The 22794-nt window shown below is 35.5% G+C and overlaps 1 protein-coding gene across 4 annotated transcripts in view; it reads left to right on the forward strand.

The window, feature by feature from the left end:
- VPS13C (vacuolar protein sorting 13 homolog C) overlaps positions 1 to 22794 on the forward strand; it is a 177513-nt gene that overhangs the window by 116972 nt on the left and 37747 nt on the right. For all 4 annotated transcript variants that reach the window (XM_007458878.1, XM_007458879.1, XM_007458876.1 and 1 more), the window contains 16 exons: positions 584 to 831; positions 2192 to 2421; positions 3919 to 4011; positions 6632 to 6997; positions 7379 to 7465; positions 8770 to 8925; positions 9127 to 9391; positions 10192 to 10352; positions 11363 to 11484; positions 12207 to 12501; positions 13779 to 14168; positions 15676 to 15780; positions 16548 to 16712; positions 18226 to 18354; positions 18645 to 18778; positions 20511 to 20637. In XM_007458878.1, the coding sequence (XP_007458940.1) occupies positions 584 to 831; positions 2192 to 2421; positions 3919 to 4011; positions 6632 to 6997; positions 7379 to 7465; positions 8770 to 8925; positions 9127 to 9391; positions 10192 to 10352; positions 11363 to 11484; positions 12207 to 12501; positions 13779 to 14168; positions 15676 to 15780; positions 16548 to 16712; positions 18226 to 18354; positions 18645 to 18778; positions 20511 to 20637 (3073 nt within the window). The remainder of the gene's footprint in view (positions 1 to 583; positions 832 to 2191; positions 2422 to 3918; positions 4012 to 6631; positions 6998 to 7378; positions 7466 to 8769; positions 8926 to 9126; positions 9392 to 10191; positions 10353 to 11362; positions 11485 to 12206; positions 12502 to 13778; positions 14169 to 15675; positions 15781 to 16547; positions 16713 to 18225; positions 18355 to 18644; positions 18779 to 20510; positions 20638 to 22794) is intronic.

A 22794-nucleotide genomic window follows, 5' to 3' on the forward strand; every position in this document is an offset into this window, starting at 1 on the left:
TGCAACCAGCTTTCTGATTTGCAAATTTCATGTCTTGGGGTAGCAATCTAGGCAAGGGTGATAAAGGCCATCCTTCTGTTTCATAGCCTGCTCTTTGCAGTGCACATGAGGATGTATGGGAATTATTATATCATTGCAGACGCTTGATGAACACTGCCTGATTTGAATTACATTGAATAATTTGGGAGTCAGTTGTATAGGATGATCTTTGGAGACAAATTCTTTCGGGAGGTTTTATTTTGTAAAATAATATAAAGAGGTTGTCTTTTAAATTTTTTGGGACCACATTAATGTGTTTTGTTAATTGCCAAACTTCCTTTCAGCAGTCATTGTTTTTCTAGTATTGCGTTATAATTATAAAATATTCTATAATTACTTATTATCATGAACCTTGCTGTGGAGATTAGGAGACTGTGTCTTGGTTGCTGATTAGCTAATTAGACTCGAGTTACCACTGATCTGTTTTCTATTCACAGATTGGAAACTGAAAGGTGAAAGAAAAATTATTAAAATGTGTAGGAAATTTTAAATCTTTTAAATTCTTTTAGCAGAAATAAAATAATGAATGTATATATTTTTTCAGAATGATTGATAAGAAGAATGGCCAAGATAACAACAGTTCTATGATTGACATAAGTTACACACAAGACAAGAATGGAAGTCATATTGATGCTGTTCTTGACAAGCTGTATGTTTGTGCCAGTGTGGAATTTCTGATGACTGTGGCAGATTTCTTTATCAAAGCTGTACCTCAGAGTCCAGAAAATATGGCTAAAGAATCACAGATTCCACTGCGACAGACTGCCTTAGCAAAAATCAAGATGGAGAAGGGTTAGCAGAATTTATCTGTCACCTTGTATATTTTATCAAAATTACAAACTGGAAAAAAGAGAAATGGAGGACTTAAGAATGTAAAATTACTCTTTCAAACTTAAATGTATTCAGCAGAAAAACCTTAGTAAGCATAGATTTTTTTTTTTTTTTTTTTTGCGGTATGCGGGCCTCTCACTGTTGTGGCCTCTCCTGTTGCTAGACGCGCAGGCTCAGCGGCCATGGCTCACGGGCCCAGCCGCTCCGCGACATGTGGGATCTTCCCAGACTGGGGCACGAACCCGTGTCCCCTGCATCGGCAGGCGGACTCTCAACCGCTGCGCCACCAGGGAAGCCCAAGCATAGATTTTTTTAAGAGAGAGGTGGAGTAAAAATATGTATCGGATCAGGCACCAGGAAACCTCTGCTCTGGTTCCAACTCTGCCATTAACATTTCTTTACCCATCCAGAAATACAGCCTGTTTTATAAAAAGGGAATCTTTTATTCAAATAAAATATTTGGAAGAATTAAATCATATTGAAGAGCAATTAAACAGCTGAAAGCAGAGGGTGGGAGTATTGGAGGACCCAACATGACACCCCTGGACATCACCTTAGATTCCTTAAAAGTTAGCAGAGGGTTTGCTCAGGTCTGGTCTCCGTGTATGCTGGTGCCACTCCCTGACCCATAAACCATTTATTCCAGCATTGCCAAGTAGATCAGTGATTTTCTCTGTTAAATTGTGATTGTCTAAGGTCAGGCATTTTTCTCTCTAATGTGCAACTCAGCAAGATTGGAAAACTGCCGTTTACTGGGAAGATCAGAATTTTATTTTTCCATTTACCTTTCTTAAACAGTAATCATGTGATATCTCTGTATTCATATATGCATGTAATGTATTTATACTATAGATTGTATGACACTAACTGTAGACTTAAGGGTGAAATCAAGGCAGACAAGTAATAATGGCCTGTGTACTTATCACGGTCTCCTGTCCTCTTCCTAATACTCCCCTCGCCTGTTTTCCCTTCCTTGCTCCTGCAGCATAACATAGGACACGCTCAGGCGTATACACATAGGCATCGCATATATGCATTAATTCTGACAAAAAGAACTTGAAAACAAGATGATTTCTGCTAGGTCAAAGTGAGAATGATCTTCTTAACAACAGGGATCAAGATTGCATTATCCCACGTAATCAGCATTCGTTAATAATCATTTATCGTTAGTCTTTACCGATCAGTTATTAATTTTGTTACTTTCACCATATCCATAATAGCAGGATATTACAAGCAACTTAGCAACTTACAGATAACATGTACCCAAGTGACAAGATTTACTTTACTAGAACTTTTATGGTTCCTATTTTTGTTTCTTCAGATGACTCTGTAAGACCAAATATGACTTTAAACGCCAAGATCACAGATCCAGAAGTGGTGTTTGTTGCCAACCTGACAAAGGCTGATGCTCCCGCTCTGACAGCCTCATTCCGGTGTAACCTCTGTCTGTCGACATCCAAACTCGAACAGATAATGAAAGCTTCTGTGAGAGATCTTAAAGTGCTTGCTTGCCCTTTTCTCAGAGAAGAGAGAGGAGAAAACATTACCACAGTAAGAATTACCTTATATTCTAAACTTAGATTGAAGGATGGCAGATATGGTTGATTCATAGAATCCCAGAATGTGAGAGCTCTGTAGGACTTCAGAGAGTATTTACTCCAGCTTGAGATTTTACAGATAAGGATGTTGAATTTCAAAGATGTTAAATGATTTAGCCATGTCTGTAGTGACAGAACTGTAGACTGTCTCCAGACTCATTTTCATTATACTGTCTTTTGCTGAACAGTGTTTGAATTTTAGTACAGATCAACATTCCTTTTCAGCAGTCGCTTTTGTTCACCGCAGTATATCCAATGAGTGAGTGGATGAATGAACCAAAAAATTCATTAGTCATGTGCCCAAAAGAGATTATTCTGCTTCATTACAAATTAACTTCAATTGTGCTTTCACATTATAGTTGAAAAATATGGTTTTAGTTAATTAAATTTATTACTGTACCAAATGTTTTTTAATGTTAAATTGATAATTTTATGTCAAAGAGCATCATTATATAATGTGACTCATTTGCAGTGTTATTTTAAATTTTAAAAAATTCATGGACAAAGTGACTTGCATAAAGAAGTGTAGTGCTAAGCTTAATCTATACTGTATCATGAAACATTCTTTTTAGCAGGATCATCTTCTTTTTTTTTTTTTGGTTGCACCGGGTCTTAGTTGTGGCATGCATGTGGGATCTAGTTTCCTGACCAGGGGCACCCTGCGTTGGGAGTGCAGAGTCCTATCCACTGCGCCACAGGGGAAGTCCCAGGATCATCTTCTTTTGACATGTCACAGAAAGCTTATATTAATCATTCTATTTAAAGCTCATCCTACTTTTTTAAAAATGAAAGTTATGCATACTAGTTCCCCCGTTCAGTTCAGGTGCATTTTATTTATTTCTTTAATGATATTTAATAACATAGCCTTCATGGTTTTAATAAATTGTCGAGTTTGAAGATTTGAAATCTATTCTAATAAGGACCTTACAGGAAATTCAAGACTGACCTGTTGTTAATCATCTGGAAGCTATTCATTTACCTACCTTACTATAGTCTTTTTTTAAAAGGTGTTAACAGAACTATTTGTTTAGAATGACATTTTCAAGTGATTTAGTGACCATAAAAATTATAATGAAATACTATTTCCATTTCCTCATTTACCTCTTTGCAAATGTAAGACCTTACCATAGTCCTTAGCTCATTTTTGTAGATATCTTAAAAGTGTATTTTACATAGGGCATCATCTAAAAGACATTTTAGCAAAAGGAAACATTTTAAACTTCTAATAGTAAATGTGCATTACTACTTAAGAATTTGGCATTAAAGGAATTCATCAGAACCACTTAAAGTCCTTTCCAATGGCCATAGACTTGTTATAGTTTGGAGGAGCCCTCACAAGAGATTCTCAGCTAATTTAATTTGCCTTTTTGCTTTTAGTTGTAGACTATAGTTAAAGATCTCAAATTAAGTAAGACATGTTCATAAGTAAATTTCATTGATTTGTTTCTAGATCTTACAGCCCTGTTCTCTGTTTATGAAAAAATGTACATGGGCTTCAGGAAAAGAAGATATAAATATTGAAGTTGAAGAATTTATAATTAAGGTTAGTGCCTATCGTATTATTTGGGTGAAGATCAATTCTTCTTTTTTAAATTAATTAATTAATTTATTTTTGGCTGCGTTGGGTCTTCATTGCTGCACACGGGCTTTCTCTAGTTGCAGCGAGTGGGGGCTACTATTCGTTGCGGTGTGCAGGCTTCTCATTGCAGTGGCTTCTCTTGTTGCAGAGCATGGGCTCTAGGCGTGCGGGCTTCAGTAGTTGTGGCACACGGGCTCAGCAGTGGCTCAGGGGCTCTAGAGCACCGGCTCAGCAGTTGTGGCACATGGCCTTAGTTGCTCTGCAGCATGTGGGATCTTCCTGGACCAGATCTCGAACCCCTGTCCCCTGCATTGGCAGGTGGTTTCTTAATCACTGCGCCACCAGGGAATTCCCACAATCAATTCTTATTTTTCTTATCTTTTGATGACTCTCACATCTAGAGCATTATGCTAGTCACATATTTAGTAATCAATAAAAACCTCTAATATTAAAATACACTTTTCTTTAATGCAAATGTTTGTTTTTGTTTTCTTTGAAAGAGTGCAGGTGAGTCTTGAGCAACGCGGGGATTAGCAGTGCTTTAACTTTATAGTCAGACCTTGGTATATGCGGTTCCTCAGAATCTGCATTCCTCCATGTCTGAGGTTCTACATCTGTGGATTCAAACAGCTGTGGCTCGTGTAGTACCATAGTATTTACTACTGGAAAAAAATCCACATATAAGTGAACCCCTGCAGTTCAAATCCATGTTGCTCAGGGTGAACTGCACTTTTAAATGATCAGCATAGTTTTTATCTAGTATATTTGTGTATGTGTTGGAGATTGGGTTTGGGTGGGGAGAGCAGAGATCAAGTGGGAAGAGAAGGAAAGGAAGGATGGAAAAATGAGATTGCTCTTATTTTATTTGCAATGTTATTTTTAGGCTTTTATTTGAGGTGTAGTTTGGTTGAATTTAATAATTATGTGATTAAATGTTTTATTTCTTTTATAAAATATTTATAACGACAGATGTATGCCAGAAATAAATTATTAGAATTTTTTTTACCTCTTACATTGGCAGTATTGAAAAAGCAGTCTGCTCTCCAAAGTACTTTTCTCTCAATATTTTAAATTACTGGTTTGTCTTAGATGGTATTTTGTTAACAGATTTACTTTTCTACAGACTTAAAATGCAAAATGGGGAGAAAACTTGGATTTGCATGCGTTTTGTCTGCGACACTGGGTTAAGGTGCTGAGGGATTGATTTTCCATGCCTTTCTTTGTATATCACTTTACTTATTTATTGAGCACACGTTTTTTGAGCCTTTCCTGTGTATGAAGAATGTCCTGTGCAAGGCACTGAGGGTACATGGTCCCTGCATTCAAAAAACTTAGTGATATATGTGAGAGAAAGAAGTAAATGAGTGATTACTTTCAGCTTTCAGTGTTAGAGGCATGCATGAGGTGCTCTTGGGGGTGCAGGCAGGAGCCTCCAGCTCAGACTAGGATATCAGGGGAAGCTGTCTGCAAGTGGGGCTACTTGAACTGAGCTTTGAACATCTGAGGGCGGTTAGATGGAGAGAGAGGGAAAGGGTTACCTAGACAGAACCAACAGTATGCATAAAGGCAAAGGCTTGAAAAATCCTTTAAGGACTTGGAGGGGTGATCCCATGTGGATGGCGAGAATGGTGTGGTGGAGCCGTAGGACTGAGAACACTAATTGTAGGTGACATTAATAAGGCAACGAAGAAAAGGATTCAGTTGACAGGTAAGTTTGGGAAGTACTGCATACTTGCCCCTTCTTTTGGTGATGTAATCATATCTCCTTAGCCTATTAAACAAGTAAGCGTTGTGAGAAGTGAGCAGTAGAGGAATCCACTTAATTTCTTTAATTTCCAGTATTGCTGAAACTTTTGGAAACCATGGGTAGCTTAACTGATTAGGCATCAGGTCACAAAGAAGTTTGTGTCCTACGCTAAAGAGAGTTTTAATCTTACCCTGAAAGTTACAGGGAATTGTTGAAGATTTTAAACATAGGAATGACATACTCAGATTTGGGTTTTAGAAAAATCATGTGGTGGGTGGCCCGAGATGGTGCTGACAGGACATGGAAGACATCATCGTTGCTAAGAACTAAGGCACGGTGATTGGAATGAAGAGGTGAGCAAAGATACTCTCCAAAGATAATAGGAGGTGGAATTTTCAGATCTTAGTGTGAAAGGGGGTCCATGGTGATTCTCAGGTTTCCTATGTCGGTAAGACAAATGAAAACCATGTGTGTATATCTTGATGAGGATCACATACTTTGGTTTAGTTAATGCAGCTGGTTGAAAAATGAAAAATTCAGTTACACTTCTACATTTTTCTGTTCACATAACACTGTTTCACTCTGAATTAACTGTAGGTTTCTACAATTGACATGCACATTAGTCACTTAATTCTAGAATAACCTGGGCAGAAATCACTGTTTTGAGGTTAGTTGACTTGACACATGATTTTGTATGTTCTCTTTTGTTTTCCTCAGTTATTAATTTAATATATATAAAATTGTAATTAGTTACTTTAAATTTTGTGTGTTATGTATTAATTCTTCTCATCTGGGAAATAATTTATTCTAAATCTTTTTCTCATTTCTTTTCTAAAGATTTCACCCATAATTCTTAATACTGTGATGACAATAATGGCTGCTCTGTCTCCAAAGACAAAAGAAGATGAATCCAAAGATATATCTAAGGAAACGGAACATCTTTGGGGTGTCAGATCTATTAGTGATTTTAACTCTTGGTTTCTTGGTGTTGACATGGCCACAGAAATAACAGAAAATTTCAGAGACATTGAAAATCCACTGATAGAGGAAAATTGTGCTGTTGTTGTCCAGTCAGTTCAAGTTACCTTAGAATGTGGCCTTGGGCATCGAACTGTACCTCTATTATTGGCGGAGTCTAAGTTTTCAGGAAGCATTAAAAATTGGACTTCCCTAATGGCTGCTTCTGCTGACATGACACTAGAGGTATGACCACATGAATTATTACCCACCTTCAGAGGCAACTTCCTTAAAAGTACAATGGAGGAATTAAGAAGTGAGCTTTTTTGTGTGCATGACCATAGCAAGTATATATATGAATAGATAATACATTCTAACATTTAATTTATTCATGTATAGTATTATTCATTTGGTCATTACTTTTTAAGGGTTCTTTTGCTAAATAATTGGTTTATGGAGCAAAGTAAGAGTAAAATAAAATGCACCCTCTTTATAAATACCTTTTGTGTCCTTAGGTATGTTGTTAAAATGGTTATTGGCATATAACATTACTTAATATTTTTTCCTACTGGTTATAGAAATATGTAGTTAATGTTTAAAGACTCTCATAATTCTGTGCCTTTCCAGGTTCATTATTACAATGAGACCCATGCTGTATGGGAGCCACTGATTGAGAGAGTGGAGGGGAAGAGACCATGGAATTTAAGGCTTGCTGTAAGGAAATCATAATAAAATAATATCATTGTGTATATTCATTTATATATATATTTTTTAGTTCAGAGATTCTCAAGATGTAGTCCAGGATCCTTGAGGCCCTTTTAGAGGATCACGGGATCAAAATTCTTTTCATAATAACATTCAGACATTATATATCATTTTCATTCTCATTCTGTCATGGGCATACGGTCGAATTTTCCAGAGACTATGCAATTTTGCAGCAGATTGAATACAAAATTAGAAATGAGTCCACCTGTCTTCTCTTAAGCCTTGCACTAAAGAGATTTGTAAATACTCGTCTTCTCACTATGTATTTTTAATGGTTATTTTTCATTAAAATATTATTTATGTTAACATGTAACTGTTGGTTTTAAGTGAATATTTAAAATTTTCTCAATTTTAGTTTCTCATAGAGTACATACTGATAGGTAATAACCCACATAAATGAGGCTCTTTGGGATTTGCAGTCATTTTAAGAGACCAAAAAATCCAAGAACTGCTATTCTGGTTCATGAATTCTTTGTGTCATCTCTTTATGGTACTTCCTGAGAACACTGCAGAGTCCTACATACTGAAACACATCTTCCTAGATTAACAGGAACACAAGTTTTATACCCTTCGCAAATTATCACAGCACACTTCTCTGGGGCAATTTGACTCAAGTGTGAGGCATTGAAATTGACTTAGCAGATTCTTATTTTAAAGATGAGCAGTCACTTAACCTGTGTCCTAATTTCCTCTCAGTAAAGTAGAAGTAATATTTCTGACCTACCTCTCTTTGGAGTAGGCAGGCTAACACAGAATGTTTTACAAGACTTTTGAAATGCCTTTAGAATGAAAACTATGATGGAATCTGATGGCTGGTTGAAAGCTTATCATATTACTTATTTATAGGTGTTACTGGTAAAAAATAGAAGGAATTCCAGATGTTACTTCCAATAAGGATCAGTTTAGACTTCAGGGTCCTCTTAAAGTGCTCATCAAAGTAAAATGACCAGTTAGGTGACACTGGGTAAATAGCTTTCTCTGGTGAATGCACAAAAGACAAATATTGTAACTCACTTGGAGTCCTTCCATGGCACAATTCTAAACATTTCCCTATGCGTGGACTACACACTGAAAGAAAGAATGCTGATTTGTGCTAAGTCAGGGTGAAGCACTGAATATTTTTGAAAATGAGGCTTTTGAGGAGCCTTAATACAAAGTGACAAGGTTAGGAGAATTTAACCTTGACTCTATTGAGAGTATTTTAATTTTATTATTCATTGGCTAATAAATTTGCTATGTATTTATCCTCGTAGGTAAAGAAGAATCCAGTCCAGGATAAAAGTTTGATGCCAGGAGATTATTTTATTCTACTTCCTGAGCCAGAAACAGAAATTGATATTTCTTCAGGAGATACAATGAATATAACAATATCCAAAAGCTGTCTTAATGTTTTCAACAATTTAGCAAAAGTATGTTTGGTTCTTGCTTGGACTACTTCATAGTTTGGTTCTTGCTTGGACTATTTCAAATGGAATTTTAAATTGAAACGTATGCATTATTTTTGTTTGTCATCAACATTCGTTTCTAAAAAATGTGTAGTTGAAATTTAGTTTTTGAAAAAAAATTTGAATTTTGCAAAAATTTTATTGTGCTGTTGTGTTCCTTTTCAGGGTTTTTCAGAGGGCACTGCTTCTACTTTTGACTACTCTTTAAAAGACAGGGCACCTTTTACAGTAACAAATTCTGTAGGTGTTCCCATTAAGGTGCGGCCCAATCATAATCTCAGAGTGATGGGCTCCCTCGAGAAAAGTGATGTGTGTGATGTTGATGCCGGTCAGAAATTGGAATTGGAATATGCCAGCATGGAACTTTCATGTCAAGGGAAACTATCTACACTGAGCCGTCAGGAGAGCTCCCTCTTCTCTCTGACCTTTGGTATGATATATTTATGCTATTTTTAAGGGTATCTTTGGAATTACTGGTGTCAGCTTATTTTTGATAAAATATGGAAAAATACTTGCTGCAGATAACCTTGAGAGACAACATTTCTAAAGGCTTGAAACAAATAGTTGATAAACTTTTGTTTTCTTCCTCTAAACTTGAGAAAATTAAACTTGATTAGGAATTACCTTAGAAAACTAGATTATTTCTTTCTTTTTTTTTTTCTGTATGCGGGCCTCTCACTGTTGTGGCCTCTCCGGTTGCAGAGCACAGGCTCCGGATGCCGCTCCACGGCATGTGGGATCCTCCCGGACCGGGGCACGAACCCGTGTCCCCTGCATCGGCAGGCGGACTCTCAACCACAGCACCACCAGGGAAGCCCTAGATTATTGCTATGTGCTTAAATAGTACAGTATGCTTTAGAAAGGACTGGAGTTCAGTGAGGAGAGAAAATAACTATATTCAGAAGTCTTAAAATGTTGACAGTAGTTATCACCATTTAAGCTATTTTTATTGTTATATAGTTGAGAAAATAAGGAACAAGTTGGATTTTGTTTGTTTTAATACATTTAAAACCCCAAGAGAAGTTGTTTGGGGTCAGAAAAATTTTTATAATAACTAGTTTCCTTTCTTTGTTAGCTCCTGTGTCTTACAAAAGAATTTTGTGTAGTCTGCATTTCTAGTCATGAGGAAGAATACTCTTGTCATTATTTTGAGGTGCTGCTCCTGATCTGTCTTATAAAAATTTAGGTAAATTAGTATTTGGAATGTTTCTCACTTATGCTCTGACTTAGCACCTCATGGATATACAGAAGTTACAAAAGTTCCTGTTGCCAGACCTGGACGGCGATTGTATAATGTATGGAATCCCAATGCCAATCATTTTGACTCACTTGTGGTACAAATTGATGCAACTGAAGGGAACAAAGTAATTACCCTTCGTTCTCCTCTGCAGGTAATGCATTAAAGTGAATTGTGTTCCTTTAAGTATATCAAGAAATATTAAATCATTTGGCTGAATATAGGAATATAATAAAACTTCATTAGGTCAGTACTGATTGTTCAGAAATAAATAATAGTTTGAACTGGGTATTTCCTGTCCAACTTACTTTTGTAATATTCTTCATTTTAAATGTCTCATGAAATGCTGTTGTTAATTTAAAGCCCATTTTTGTTGTCTCCTAGGTTACTTATGATTTTAATGAAACTTTTTGTCTATTCCTTTAAAGATTCAGAACTGAGGAATATTGCAGTAATAGCTGGTTGTCAAATAGGATAACATTCCATTCTCTTTGTATTGTATTTTTCAAGTATGTAAGAAGGAATATTGAAATGGTCTCCCCAGAAAAAATTTTTAGCATATTAATCTGTATAAATATTTTTTTCCACCTTTAAGGCTTTATCGATTTTTCTTTTTCTCTGCATTATTACAGATTTCAGCATATGGTCAGCAGAAGAATATTTCTTCCTACCTATAACATCAGATAAAAATGAAAGGATTTCCAATTTTGGTCATTGTCTCTCAGTTTACTCTTAGCTCCAACCTATATTACACTGTAGTTAAGGAAGGATTGTACTGTATTTATTTACCTCATGTTTCCTTTACTATCCTTTTCTGTTTAGTTGTATGGTGCATTGAGAAAAGGTTGTAATGAGGAAAATATTATGACTGAAATCCTCAAAGATTAATACGTATTTGAAAGATAATAATACACACTAAAAAAATCAGTCTGTAATATATGAACATGTGAATATCCTAATAATTTTTAACTTCCGTTTAAACATCAAGTTTCATATATATAGCTCCTTAAATATCTTAAAACTTTTCAATTACCATAAAAATATCTTCCAATATTGGGCTTGAAATTTTTTAGATCTAAAAGTGACTAAAAGTGTGTGGCTCACATTTTTCTTTTGAACGTCTACATCTTTTTAAACAACTTGTATGTTTTTTTTGTCCAACAGATTAAAAACCATTTCTCTATTGCTTTCATCATCTATAAATATGTTAAGAATGTGAAGTTATTGGAACGCATTGGAGTAGCCAGACCTGAAGAGGAGTTCCATGTTCCTTTAGATTCATATAGGTAGATACTTCCTTGAATATGTTGATATAAAAGGTTCATAATATATATTTTTAATTCTGTGAATTAGGATCTTTATTCTAGAAAAGAGTACAATATCTATATTCTACATAATAATAATTCTTATTATCTAAAGATCTGTAAAAGCCAGTTTTGAGGCATATAGAGAAATACATTTATATTGTTGAATTTACCAGATGAAATTTCCTGTTGTATACTTGATGCTTTAGAATTTTCTGAGACTTTTTTTTTTTTTTTGCTGTACGCGGGCCTCTCACCGCTGCGGCCTCTCCCGCTGCGGAGCACAGGCTCCGGACACGCAGGCCCAGCGGCCATGGCTCATGGGCCCAGCAGCTCCGCGGCATGTGGGATCCTCCCAGACCGGGGCACGAACCCGTGTCCCCTGCATCGGCAGGCGGACTCTGAACCACTGTGCCACCAGGGAAGCCCTCTGAGACTTATTTTTATTAGATTGCCTTTGTATTTGAAATGACTTTTTTTTTAAGTTGTCATTTTTTACAGAGTATTTTTTCCCAGAAGGTGCCTCCATGAGTCAGCTGTGTGACTTTGGGCAAGTTTATTAAACTTTCTTAGCCTTGTTTTTCTCATCTGTAAAAATAGGAATAATAGTACTTATCTTGTAGAGTTATCAAGAAGAACTAATGAGATTCTTTTTCTTACGTTTTCAATAAAAACGTTTTTCCCACTGTTTTCTTCTTCTGTAGATGTCAGTTGTTCATTCAGCCAGCTGGTATTTTAGAGAATCAGTACAAAGAATCCACCACATATATTTCCTGGAAGGAAGAACTTCATCGGAGCAGGGAAATCAGATGCATGCTGCAGTGTCCGTCAACAGAAGTCAACTTCTTACCTCTTATAGTCAATACAGTTGCTGTGCCTGATGAATTAAGCTATATATGTACACACAGGAAAGACTGGGATCCAGCTTACATCATTCATCTTTACCCTACTGTCACTTTGCGGAATTTTCTCCCATATTCTCTAAGATATTTACTTGAGGTATGCCTCTTGCATTTTGTTTGACTTTTATTATTACATGGAGTGAATTCTAGTTTGTTTTTTTTTTAATGGTATTTTTAGTTGAGGTCAGTGTTTTACATTCATCTACTTGTAATGCTTTAATAATATTAATAATAGCAAAAACTGGTATAGCACCTACTTTGTGCCAGCCACTATGTCATGTATTTTACATGTATTAACAAATTTAGTCCTTACAGTAACTTCCTGAAGAAGGTACTGTTATTAGACCCATTTTACAGATGAGGAAACTGAGTCACAGAGGGGTTAAGTGACAGGTCCAGGATCCCACAGCTAATAAATAGTAGAGCTGGAATTTGAACCTAAGCAATTTGGTTCCTTGTTCTCCACTACTGAACTCTGCTGCATCTGCTCTAAATTAATAATTACAATAGTCTCTTTATTATCTGATTATAATTCTGTTAGCTAAAGTATGGGAAAATGCCAGTGAGAAAATACTTCATCTTAATTTATTATGAAGTTAATTTTAAAGTTTTTTGTTTTAAAGTGATGATTATTTGGTTCAAGTTTCTGTTGAAATGAAAAAAATTACTGTCTTAAAAAATATTGGGGAACATTTCCTAGTAATGAAGTATGATAAATATTTTTAAATTTGTACATGCCACAACATATCAAAATACAAAAATCTGGAAAGTATTTGGAACCTAAATTTATTTTCTTTGTCTGACAATGAGCCATCCCTGAGTTGCGGAGAATAAAATTAATTAGGTGAGCTAAGTAGTATTTATACAAGAGATGCTTTCGGTAAGGAAGCCAAATTTATTATGTTGCTATTACTCATTTTTAAAGTAGTTCCACCTTAGATAGCTTGTCAGCATAGCTTGATACCACTTTTCTTAATCTATTTGTATGAGAACCATTAGGTGTAGTATGTGAATAAAGGATGAAGCTGAAGTCCAGGCAATTAAGTGGCTCATTTCATGACATAGCTGTTAATGGAAAACAGCCAGTGTTCCGGAATCCAGCCTTTGATTCTTGGCACAGGTCTCTTTCTCAAAATTTATAACCATTGGCCTGCTAATGACCAAAAGACAGTTTCTGACTTTGGCTGTGATATAGTGTTTTATTTTTAATCATTAGTAATTGTTGGATATTCATATGTAAAGATGGTACCTTGAAGACTTGTCAGTTAATGTGAATCTGGTAGGTTACTTAGTATTTGTATAAAATATGGACGTTATTGCAGAGGTTTTTAAAAATTTGGTAAGCAAATTTAGTTTTTGTTTGTTTGTTTTTAGGGAACAGCAGAAACTCATGAGCTAGCAGAAGGCAGTGCTGCCAATGTTCTACATTCGAGGATCAATGGAGAAATAATGGAATTAGTTCTGGTGAAATATCAGGGCAAAAACTGGAATGGACATTTCCGTATATGTGATACACTTCCCGAATTCTTTCTTGTGTATTTTTCTTCTGACTCCACAGAAGGGTTGACAGTTGACCTGTCAATACATGTCAAGCGAATTGGCAGCCAGATGGAGCTATCCATCTTTAGTCCCTATTGGCTAATCAACAAGACTTCTCGGGTTCTCCAGTATCGTTCAGAAGAAATTCATGTGAAACATCCAGCTGATTTTAGGGATATTATTTTATTCTCTTTCAAGAAGAAGAACATTTTTAGTAAAAATAAGGTGTGTTTTTGTTGATAAAACAAATTACCTGTTTATTGTTTATCTAATGCCATGCTTACCTCTTTGCTCAGTGTCACAGGTATGAATTAGGTCCAAGAGGACTTTTAAGGAATACACGGTTAAGTGGGATATTAGGGACTAATGACAATAGTGTCCCAAGGCTGAGTTACCTTTTTCTCTGGTGCCCCTAGAATTACTTCTGTTTTTGACATAGTGTCAAGTAGAAACCTTGATTTTTTGTAGGTTACGAGTGATGCAATGGCATTTCAAAAGATAGAACAGTTGAATTTGGTTTATTTTAACTGAGCTCTCCTATGTGTGAAGCGCTAAAGCAGGCCTTCATGAGAGAAACCTAATGCGTAAGGCCTGATCCTTTATGCTCTGGTCCCTTCTTTCCTTTTCAGACTCACATCTTGGTATAGTTTACCTCTATGCCTTTGTATGGCTGCAGTCTCTGCCTAGAATGCCTCTTGCCCTGTGCTTTGCCTGTCTGCCTCATGTTTTCTGGTTATCCGCTGTTCATCCTTTGGCAGTCTGCTCCAGCCTGACATGTGTGAAGGGTTTTCTGACCATCTAAAGTGGGGCTAGATATTCCATCCATGTTCTCTTAGAGAAGTGCTTCTCAAATCTCAGTGTGCGTTAGAATCACCTAGAGGGCTTTGAAAACAATTTGCTGGGTCAGACCCCCATAGTTTGATTCAGTAGGGTCTGAGAATTTGCACTTTCCACGGATTGCCAGGTGTCGCTGATGGTGCTGGTCCGGGGACCACACTTTGAGAACCCCTGTCTTAGAGTTTTGATTAATACTTGATATCGTACCTGTTTATGTGTCTGACCTCTGGTTGTACTCAGGTATTTTATAATCTATTGGGTAGATGGAGGTTAATACAGGAGCAGAATTAGATCTCTTCTATACAACTTTATCTGAATCCCATAGCCAGAAGTAAACTTTTTACCCTCTCACCTTGATCGCATATTATCCCTTTTATAGAGTTGTTATCACATTGAGTCTCTCATCAAAATTATTAGTATGTATTTCCTATCTCTTTGTTTAGTTGGAAGCTCATTGAAGACAGGAATTGTGTCTTCTATTCTGCTAATCACAACACCTTTCCTTTATTGCTTGCTGAATAATGTTAAAAGCATAAATTCTCTGTGTGCTAAAACTTTTAAGAATTCGTTAGCTCTGTATCAAAAGTCTAACACTGGAAAATATCATTTTACATTATAATTCCTTTTCAAATAACAGAAGGTCGCATTGGTATACATCTTTAAATTCACTATACTCATTGCATAGGTGAATGGGAAGGTCAGAGCTCTGCTTTTAAATATTACATTGTCCCCTAGAGTTTCTGTGGTTCTGTTACCCATTTGCAGCATGCCTTTGGTTATATTTTTCTGTCTCATGTTACTAAATAAATTTCTAGTGGTCTAGCAGCATTCCATCAAATAAAATTAATATAGTGTTTTAGATTTCTTATATGATTATTTGTGTTCTCTGGTGTAGGTACAGTTAAAAATTTCAACTAGTTCATGGTCCAGTGGTTTCTCATTGGATACAGTGGGAAATTATGGATGTGTGAAGTGTCCTGCCAACAATATGGAATACCTGGTAAGATTTTGCTTGCTTATTTACTTTTGATTTCATTCACATTTTCATCAGTAAATGAGCTGGATCCTAAGGGGTACAGAAATGTGAATTCAGAGTATTACGTGGAGGACTGTTATATCTCTCTACTAATTTCTAGGGCCACTAGCATCAAAGCAAAACCTAAATTTGTCAAAGTTTAAGGCAGTGAGTTGAATCCATACAAGTAAGCAACTTGGTAAATATTCAGATATACTAGAATCTGCATTCCATACCACTCCCTGCCAAATGTTTCTTAAATTTTAAGTTTGACTGCGAAAATTTGAATAATCTGATACAAGTTGACTTGTTTTATTACCATTTTGAAATTTTTATTTTATTTTATTGATGGCAGAGTTAATAAAACAGCAAAAATTGAGCCTGTACACTAATTTTAAAACAATTTATTTTGGAATGTTAAAAAGTAAAGGATTTTTTTAAATTAAGTTTGTTATTATAAGTCATCATTAGTTAAATTACTGAGTGATATTTCTTCAGTTTGTTTCTGATGGAGCCAAACTAAGGAACCAAAATTTTTCTTCTTAGTGAGAAGATAATCAGTCATGGAATATGGCTCTTAGCAGTTACTTTATTTAAGAAATCTTACTTTAAAATATTTTAAGAAGCCGGTATGTGAATAGGGGTGTGTGTGTGTGTGTGTGTGTGTGTGTGTGTGTGTGTGTGTGTGTGTGTGTGTTTATTTCAAGCTATGTAAAGTACTGGGAAATGATAAGCTTGTTTACTTTTTACAGGTTGGTGTTAGCATCAAAATGAGCAGTTTTAATCTTACACGAATAGTTACTTTGACTCCCTTTTATACTATTGTGAACAAGTCATCACTAGAACTAGAAGTTGGTGAAATTGCATCTGATGGCTCAATGCCAACTAATAAATGGAACTATATTGCTTCTTCAGAGGTAATATTTTCCTTTAATACAACTGGCTCCTAAAATGTACAAATAAATATAGACATATAAATAAGAATTATGTATATCTCTTTGTCATACTCACTTTGCTACCATATTTGTGGGTTAAAATATGACAGCCAGCTTTGAAAGACTTTTATTTCATACTATAAGCATATGTTAAAAAAGAAGAAAAAAATTGTGGATAATATTCACCACTAGCTCAGTCTAGACTGTTAACCCTCATTCTCTAGTTCTTCCTATATGTATAAACATGGGTATGTACTGTAAAATGTACATAAAGTACTATGTATTGTGTCAATAGCAAGGTAACGTCTTTGTATTCAAGAAGCATCTAATCTTGTTGGAGGGCTTAAGGCTCATATAAATTAATACATGGAGAAGAAGATAGTGTATGGTAAGTTATAGGTGGTTATAGGATCTCTGAAGAGATGAGCTGGAAGTTTCCTTGAAAAATTCCAAAAATTCAACCACCTTGCTTTACAGAGAAGGAAATTGAATCTTACTTTTTTAGGTCAGGAGAGTTATTGGAGGTTGAGATCATTGTGGTCTAGATCAAAAGGAAAAGTTTCATAGAAGAGCTGGCATTTGAACTAAACTTTTGCAGACTCAACAAGATGTAACGTGAAGAGAGTAAGGAAAGAGTGATGCAAAGACAAGTGTTAGTTGCTTGAATTTGCCCGAGTTTTCAACCAAGCCACCTGACTTAAGGATGGGACTGTTCTTCTGTACATCTCAAAAGAATTCTAAAATTATTTTAAAAAATATTTAGTAAAACGTTAAGAGAAGGATTCCAATTACACTACAAACACAGTTAGACCTCTAAGAGGCATGGCCTTTCCAAGGCACTTGGAATGATCTCCATAGACTTGGCAACAAATAAATGCTCCTTATCTTTTTATCTTTGATGTGAGTTTGATAGCAGTAGTATTTTTTTTTAGAAATAGAATTTACCCAGTATTCTATAACAGAGGGAACTTTCTTTTTAGGAACTATGATCTCTTTTACAGATAAGGAAACAGGCTCAAAAAGGTGCATGATTTGATTAAGATCAGACAGCCTGGAGGATAGTGTCAGGACTTCCAGCAAGGTCCTCCGGCCTTCAGTTGTCTTCTGGTTTATCTAGGATAAGATACTCTGTGAAAGAATTTATGGTGATTAAGGAATTAAAATGGGTTATACATAAAAGCAAATGTTATTAAGATTATAATTTTTAAATATTCAAGATACTTGAGATGTTCTTAATAGCACTTCAGTTTCTCACGTTGTAATTATTCTGTAAGTATGAAAAGACTAATATATCTATTCTTCTGATGGAGTTTCTTTGGCTTCATAAATAATCATTATATTGTCAGTAATCTTAATATTAGATGGAGGGGGCTATTTTAAGAAACATAGTAATAATGGAATCATGATCTGAATTAGAATTGGAAACTTTATTAGCCACTGTTTTATTTATACTATAGTATTGTTTTAAGACTGATACTAACTTTTATATTTTCAGTACCTTCCATTTTGGCCTGAAAAATTTTCAGGCAAACTTTGTGTGAGAGTGGTGGGCTATGAAGGATCCTCCAAGCCTTTCTTTTATAACCAACAGGATAATGGCACTTTATTGAGCTTAGAAGATCTGGTAAGTTTTCCTGTTTTAAAATAAAATGTCTTTGATTTTTAAAGTTTGCTTTAAAACATTTTATTAAGACATGCTATAAAATATACTGATAATTAATTGAAGGTATGCTAAAATATCAATATATAATGCTGTACATATATTTGTAAGAGATCAGAGCCAGTGTGCTTTTCAGTAAGAACTTAAGAAAACCAACTTTGTAATATCTATATAAGTGATTGAAATTTTAAATGTGCCATGTGCAGTTTAAACCAATACCTCAAACATACTCTTTTTTTTTTTTTCTACAATAGAATGGGGGTATCTTGGTGGATGTAGATACCGCTCCACATTCAACTGTCATAAGCTTTTCTGATTACCATGAGGGATCCGCACCTGCCCTAATAGTAAACCACACACCATGGAACATCCTCACATATAAACAGAGGTATGAAAAAAAAGGGTTCTTGGAAAATCTGATTTGCTTTTACTGGTCCATAGTCCCTTCTAGGAAATACTTGGAGCTAGGTGTGTTTCACATTCTACATGTTTTCAGATTTTAGAAAGGTAATAGGGATGCATGATGTTTATTGCTAATACCCGTAGCAGGTTTTGAGACAGTACTCTATAACCAAACACATTAGTATTCCTGTAGCAAAAGTTGTGAACCTTCACAGTAAGTGGGATAAATGAAACGGTTAACAGTTTCACATCAGTTCAGATCAAGTTTTGCTGCCACATGACGTTTGACACCAAACTTAGAGAAAAATATTTGGAGTTTTGGAGCTTTTTAAACTTCAGGATTGCACGTAAGGAATTGTGAACCTGTTTAAGTATTATCATTCTTTTGTAGTCTGGTGATGCTCAGTGAACCTCTCCCTGTAAATCTGTATCTAGTTTTTTGGTAGGAATAGTAGAAGATTAAATAAGAGGGCAGAAGATTAAAGAAAGATTAAAGTAGAAGGTTAAGTAGTGGTGTTGAATGTATTATAGTACAGGCTGATAGGAATTTTGTTGTTCTTGTCTGTGCTATCATTTGGCTTGGGTAATGCCATTAAATAATGATATAACAGATAGCTTTAAATCCTTAAAATATGTAATATATATTTGCAAAGAATTATTACAAATCTTCAAGACATTATTTTATATGTATATATAAAATATAAAATAGTAATATACATTATATATGTATATATATAAAATAATGCCTTGCAGATTTAACGTATTCATAACTCTCATGGCTTGAATCTGCTGAGAGATTTAAAAGCATACATTGGGATTAAACCCTAATTGGGTTACTTTTTGTTTTATTTTAGTTCTCTGGAAAGTCTTTCGTATTATCCAGACCAATACTTCTAAACTTAAGTGTCAATATTAAGATCGCTTAGAAATCTTGTTAAAATGTAGGTTCTGATTTAGTAGGTTTTAAGTGGGGCCCAGAATTTTGCACTTTCCAGCAAGTCTCCAGGTAATGCTAATGCTGCTGGTCCACAGACCACGCTTTGAGTAGCAGTGGTACATGGACCCAGTTTTTTTTCCTCTGAGCTTATTTCTTATGCATTGCATTTGATTAAAATCTTAAATTTGAGCACCAAGTAAAGTTCTTCTGCTACTAAAAAATTTACTATTGGGACTTCCCTTGTGGTCCAGTGGTTAAGACTCTGTGCTCCCAATGCAGGGGTCCCGGGTTTGATCCCTGGTCAGGGAACTAAATCCCACATGCCACAACTAAAGATTCCACATGCCGCAACTAAAGATTCCACATGCCCTAATGAAGATCCTACACACGGCAATGAAGATCCTGCATGCTACAACTAAGACCAGCACAGCCAAATAATTATTTTTTTAATTAAAAAAAAATTTTTACTATTCACAGCCTTTTCTATAGATGAACTCTGATGTACCAGTCTGTTTACTTTAATGAATTTCATTAGTGTGATCTTGCCTAGATCAGTTCAGAGTATACTGCAACTTCAGAAAGGTCAGTATTCTGTTCCCTCAAGCTTCAAAATCGTTAGTTAATTGGACATTTTGGGGTACTTATTTTTAGGCAGAGTTGTGCTTTATTAACAAAGGCAATTTTATAAGATGTTTGCGCCAGTCCTTTCCTCAATAAACCACGGGTCTAGGTTTCTCAAGGCCAGGATGTTTTAATCTTCCCTCTGTTGCTTGCATTTCAGTGGGTCACAGGAAGAAATGGTATTGCTGCCAAGACAAGTTCGACTCTTTGCCTGGGCAGATCCCACTGGTACCAGAAAACTTATATGGAGTTATGCAGCAAATGCTGGGGAACATGATCTGTTAAAGGTACCATTTGATGTGAATGAGTGCTGTATGAAGTACCTGATAACAAAGGAAGTAGACAAGTTAGCTTCACGCAGTCATCTTTGTCTTTACTGAACTAAAAATGAATTGAAAGTATTTTCAAAATAAGTTACTGTTTGGCTTTAGATTGCAAAGAGTTCATACCAATATTTTGTCCTAGATCAGTCAAATACTTTATTTACAGTTATAAAATATAGGCCTGTTTCAGCTTGCCTAAGACCAGGAAAGTACTTTTTTATTTACTTTTTTTTTTAAAGAAAGGAATTTTGAGCCTAAGTGAAAAACAACTTTATCTTGAACATGTGCGTACCACTGTTAGCTGTGAGAATTTTTAGGCATGTTTTCCCTATCAAAGCCATATGTTTTGTTAATTAAAGGAGTCTGACAGTATGCAAATTATCCCATATAAGAAATTTAATAAAATATTTATTGAAACAATATTTAGGTAGCTAAATTAATTAAATATGTTATTTCCTATACTCTTAGACTTTGGGAAGGGCTTAAGAATTCACCTGCCAGCCTCCCTCTAATATAGCCATTGCTCTTCCATGAGCATCTAGTTTCTGTAGGAATGTATTCTATCCTGAAAAGTTCATACAGTGTCATATTCCATTGTCTGATAATGCCAGTTGTTAGAAAAGCTTTCTTGGTTATTTAAAATAGTAATTGGCCAACAGTGACTGAATTATCCTCTCCTATATTCCCTCTGAAATACCCATAAAAGAGATAGACTTACCCACCTTTGAAAATTCAGACTGATAGTTATGAGATTCTTGGAGTGATTTTTGCCATGACAGTTTGATGGAGCTCTGTTGCCTGCTTATTATGCTTTACTTTTTACAGCAGAAAAACCTTCAAGGTTTATAAGTGGTAGAGAAGAGCTTAAATTTCCTGTTACTCTTAGGTCTCTGGCTCAGAGACATGGTAGCTCAACCAGGGGTCCCTGTACTATGCTGGTGTTATTTTCTTTCTCCTCACATTTCATGCTCCTCAGCAACCACAACTCCCAGAAAGTGGTATACAGGCCCTGGAGAGAAAGTGGTAATGCCATCCTGAAGGAGGATATCCAGGTCTGTAAATTAAAGCAAAATCATGAAGAATCCTGGTAATACTGTATTCACGGGATTGTGGTTTTAAATGTCTCTATTCTGTTTGGTGTTAGAGAACCAGGCAGTAAGAAAAGTAGATAAGTATGCCTCAGTCAGCAGGTAATCTGCTAGATTATGAAACTTGAGCTAGAAGCAAGGCAATTACCCATTTCCTTGTCCCCTGGGTTGATCTGAGAGGGGAATTCTGCTCAGGCCCAGGTGGGAGGGAATTCAGAGAAAATCCTTACAGTATTGGAAAGCACTTTCCTCATTAAGTGTGAATAAACAGGAAAAAAAAAAAAACATGGAGTTTATGAAAAAAATAGTTCAGGAGAAAAACGTAACATTATCCTAAAGAGTCAGAGTCTGATGATACTTCTGAAAATATTTTTACTACAGGAGAACCAGAGAAAAAATTCAGAATGTATGCCTGAGATCCCCAAAGTTATAAAGATATGACAACTATGAAAAAGGAGAAAGATGGTAAAATAAAAGACAAAGACAACAAAGTAAAGTGAAAGGGGAGCAGGAAAACAGTAGATTCTGAACATACTGTATTAACACCATTTTAATCCTAAATTTTAGGAGATATAGATCAAAGATGATGGGTTTTTTTTTAAAGATACCAATTAGTAGAACCGAAATCAGTGATAAAAGAATTCTAAAACAATTAATTGAGAAAATGAAAATAAAGAAAAATCTGCCCTTATAGTAAAAGAAGGAAACCTAAGGAAGTATATAGAAAGTGGTAAATACCTTATATTGAGTGTATATCGTGTGTTAATGCTTGTCATGTAGTATCATTAATTCTTATGATTGGAACTTAGAACTGCTGGTTGGAATTCAAAACCAGGTCTGTCTGACTTCACAGTTCATGGACTTTCCCCATTAAACCATGCTTCCCATCAGTTATGCCAGTAAATGAAAATGGTTTAAATTCTCCTATTAAAAGACCATATTCAGATTAAGTTAAAAATTAGTTTCTGGGCTTCCCTGGTGGCGCAGCGGTTGAGAGTCCGCCTGCCGATGCAGGGAACACGGGTTCGTGCCC

The sequence above is a fragment of the Lipotes vexillifer genome, unplaced genomic scaffold (genome assembly GCF_000442215.2).
Source record: "Lipotes vexillifer unplaced genomic scaffold, Lipotes_vexillifer_v1.1 scaffold102, whole genome shotgun sequence".
Lineage (NCBI taxonomy): Eukaryota > Metazoa > Chordata > Mammalia > Artiodactyla > Lipotidae > Lipotes > Lipotes vexillifer.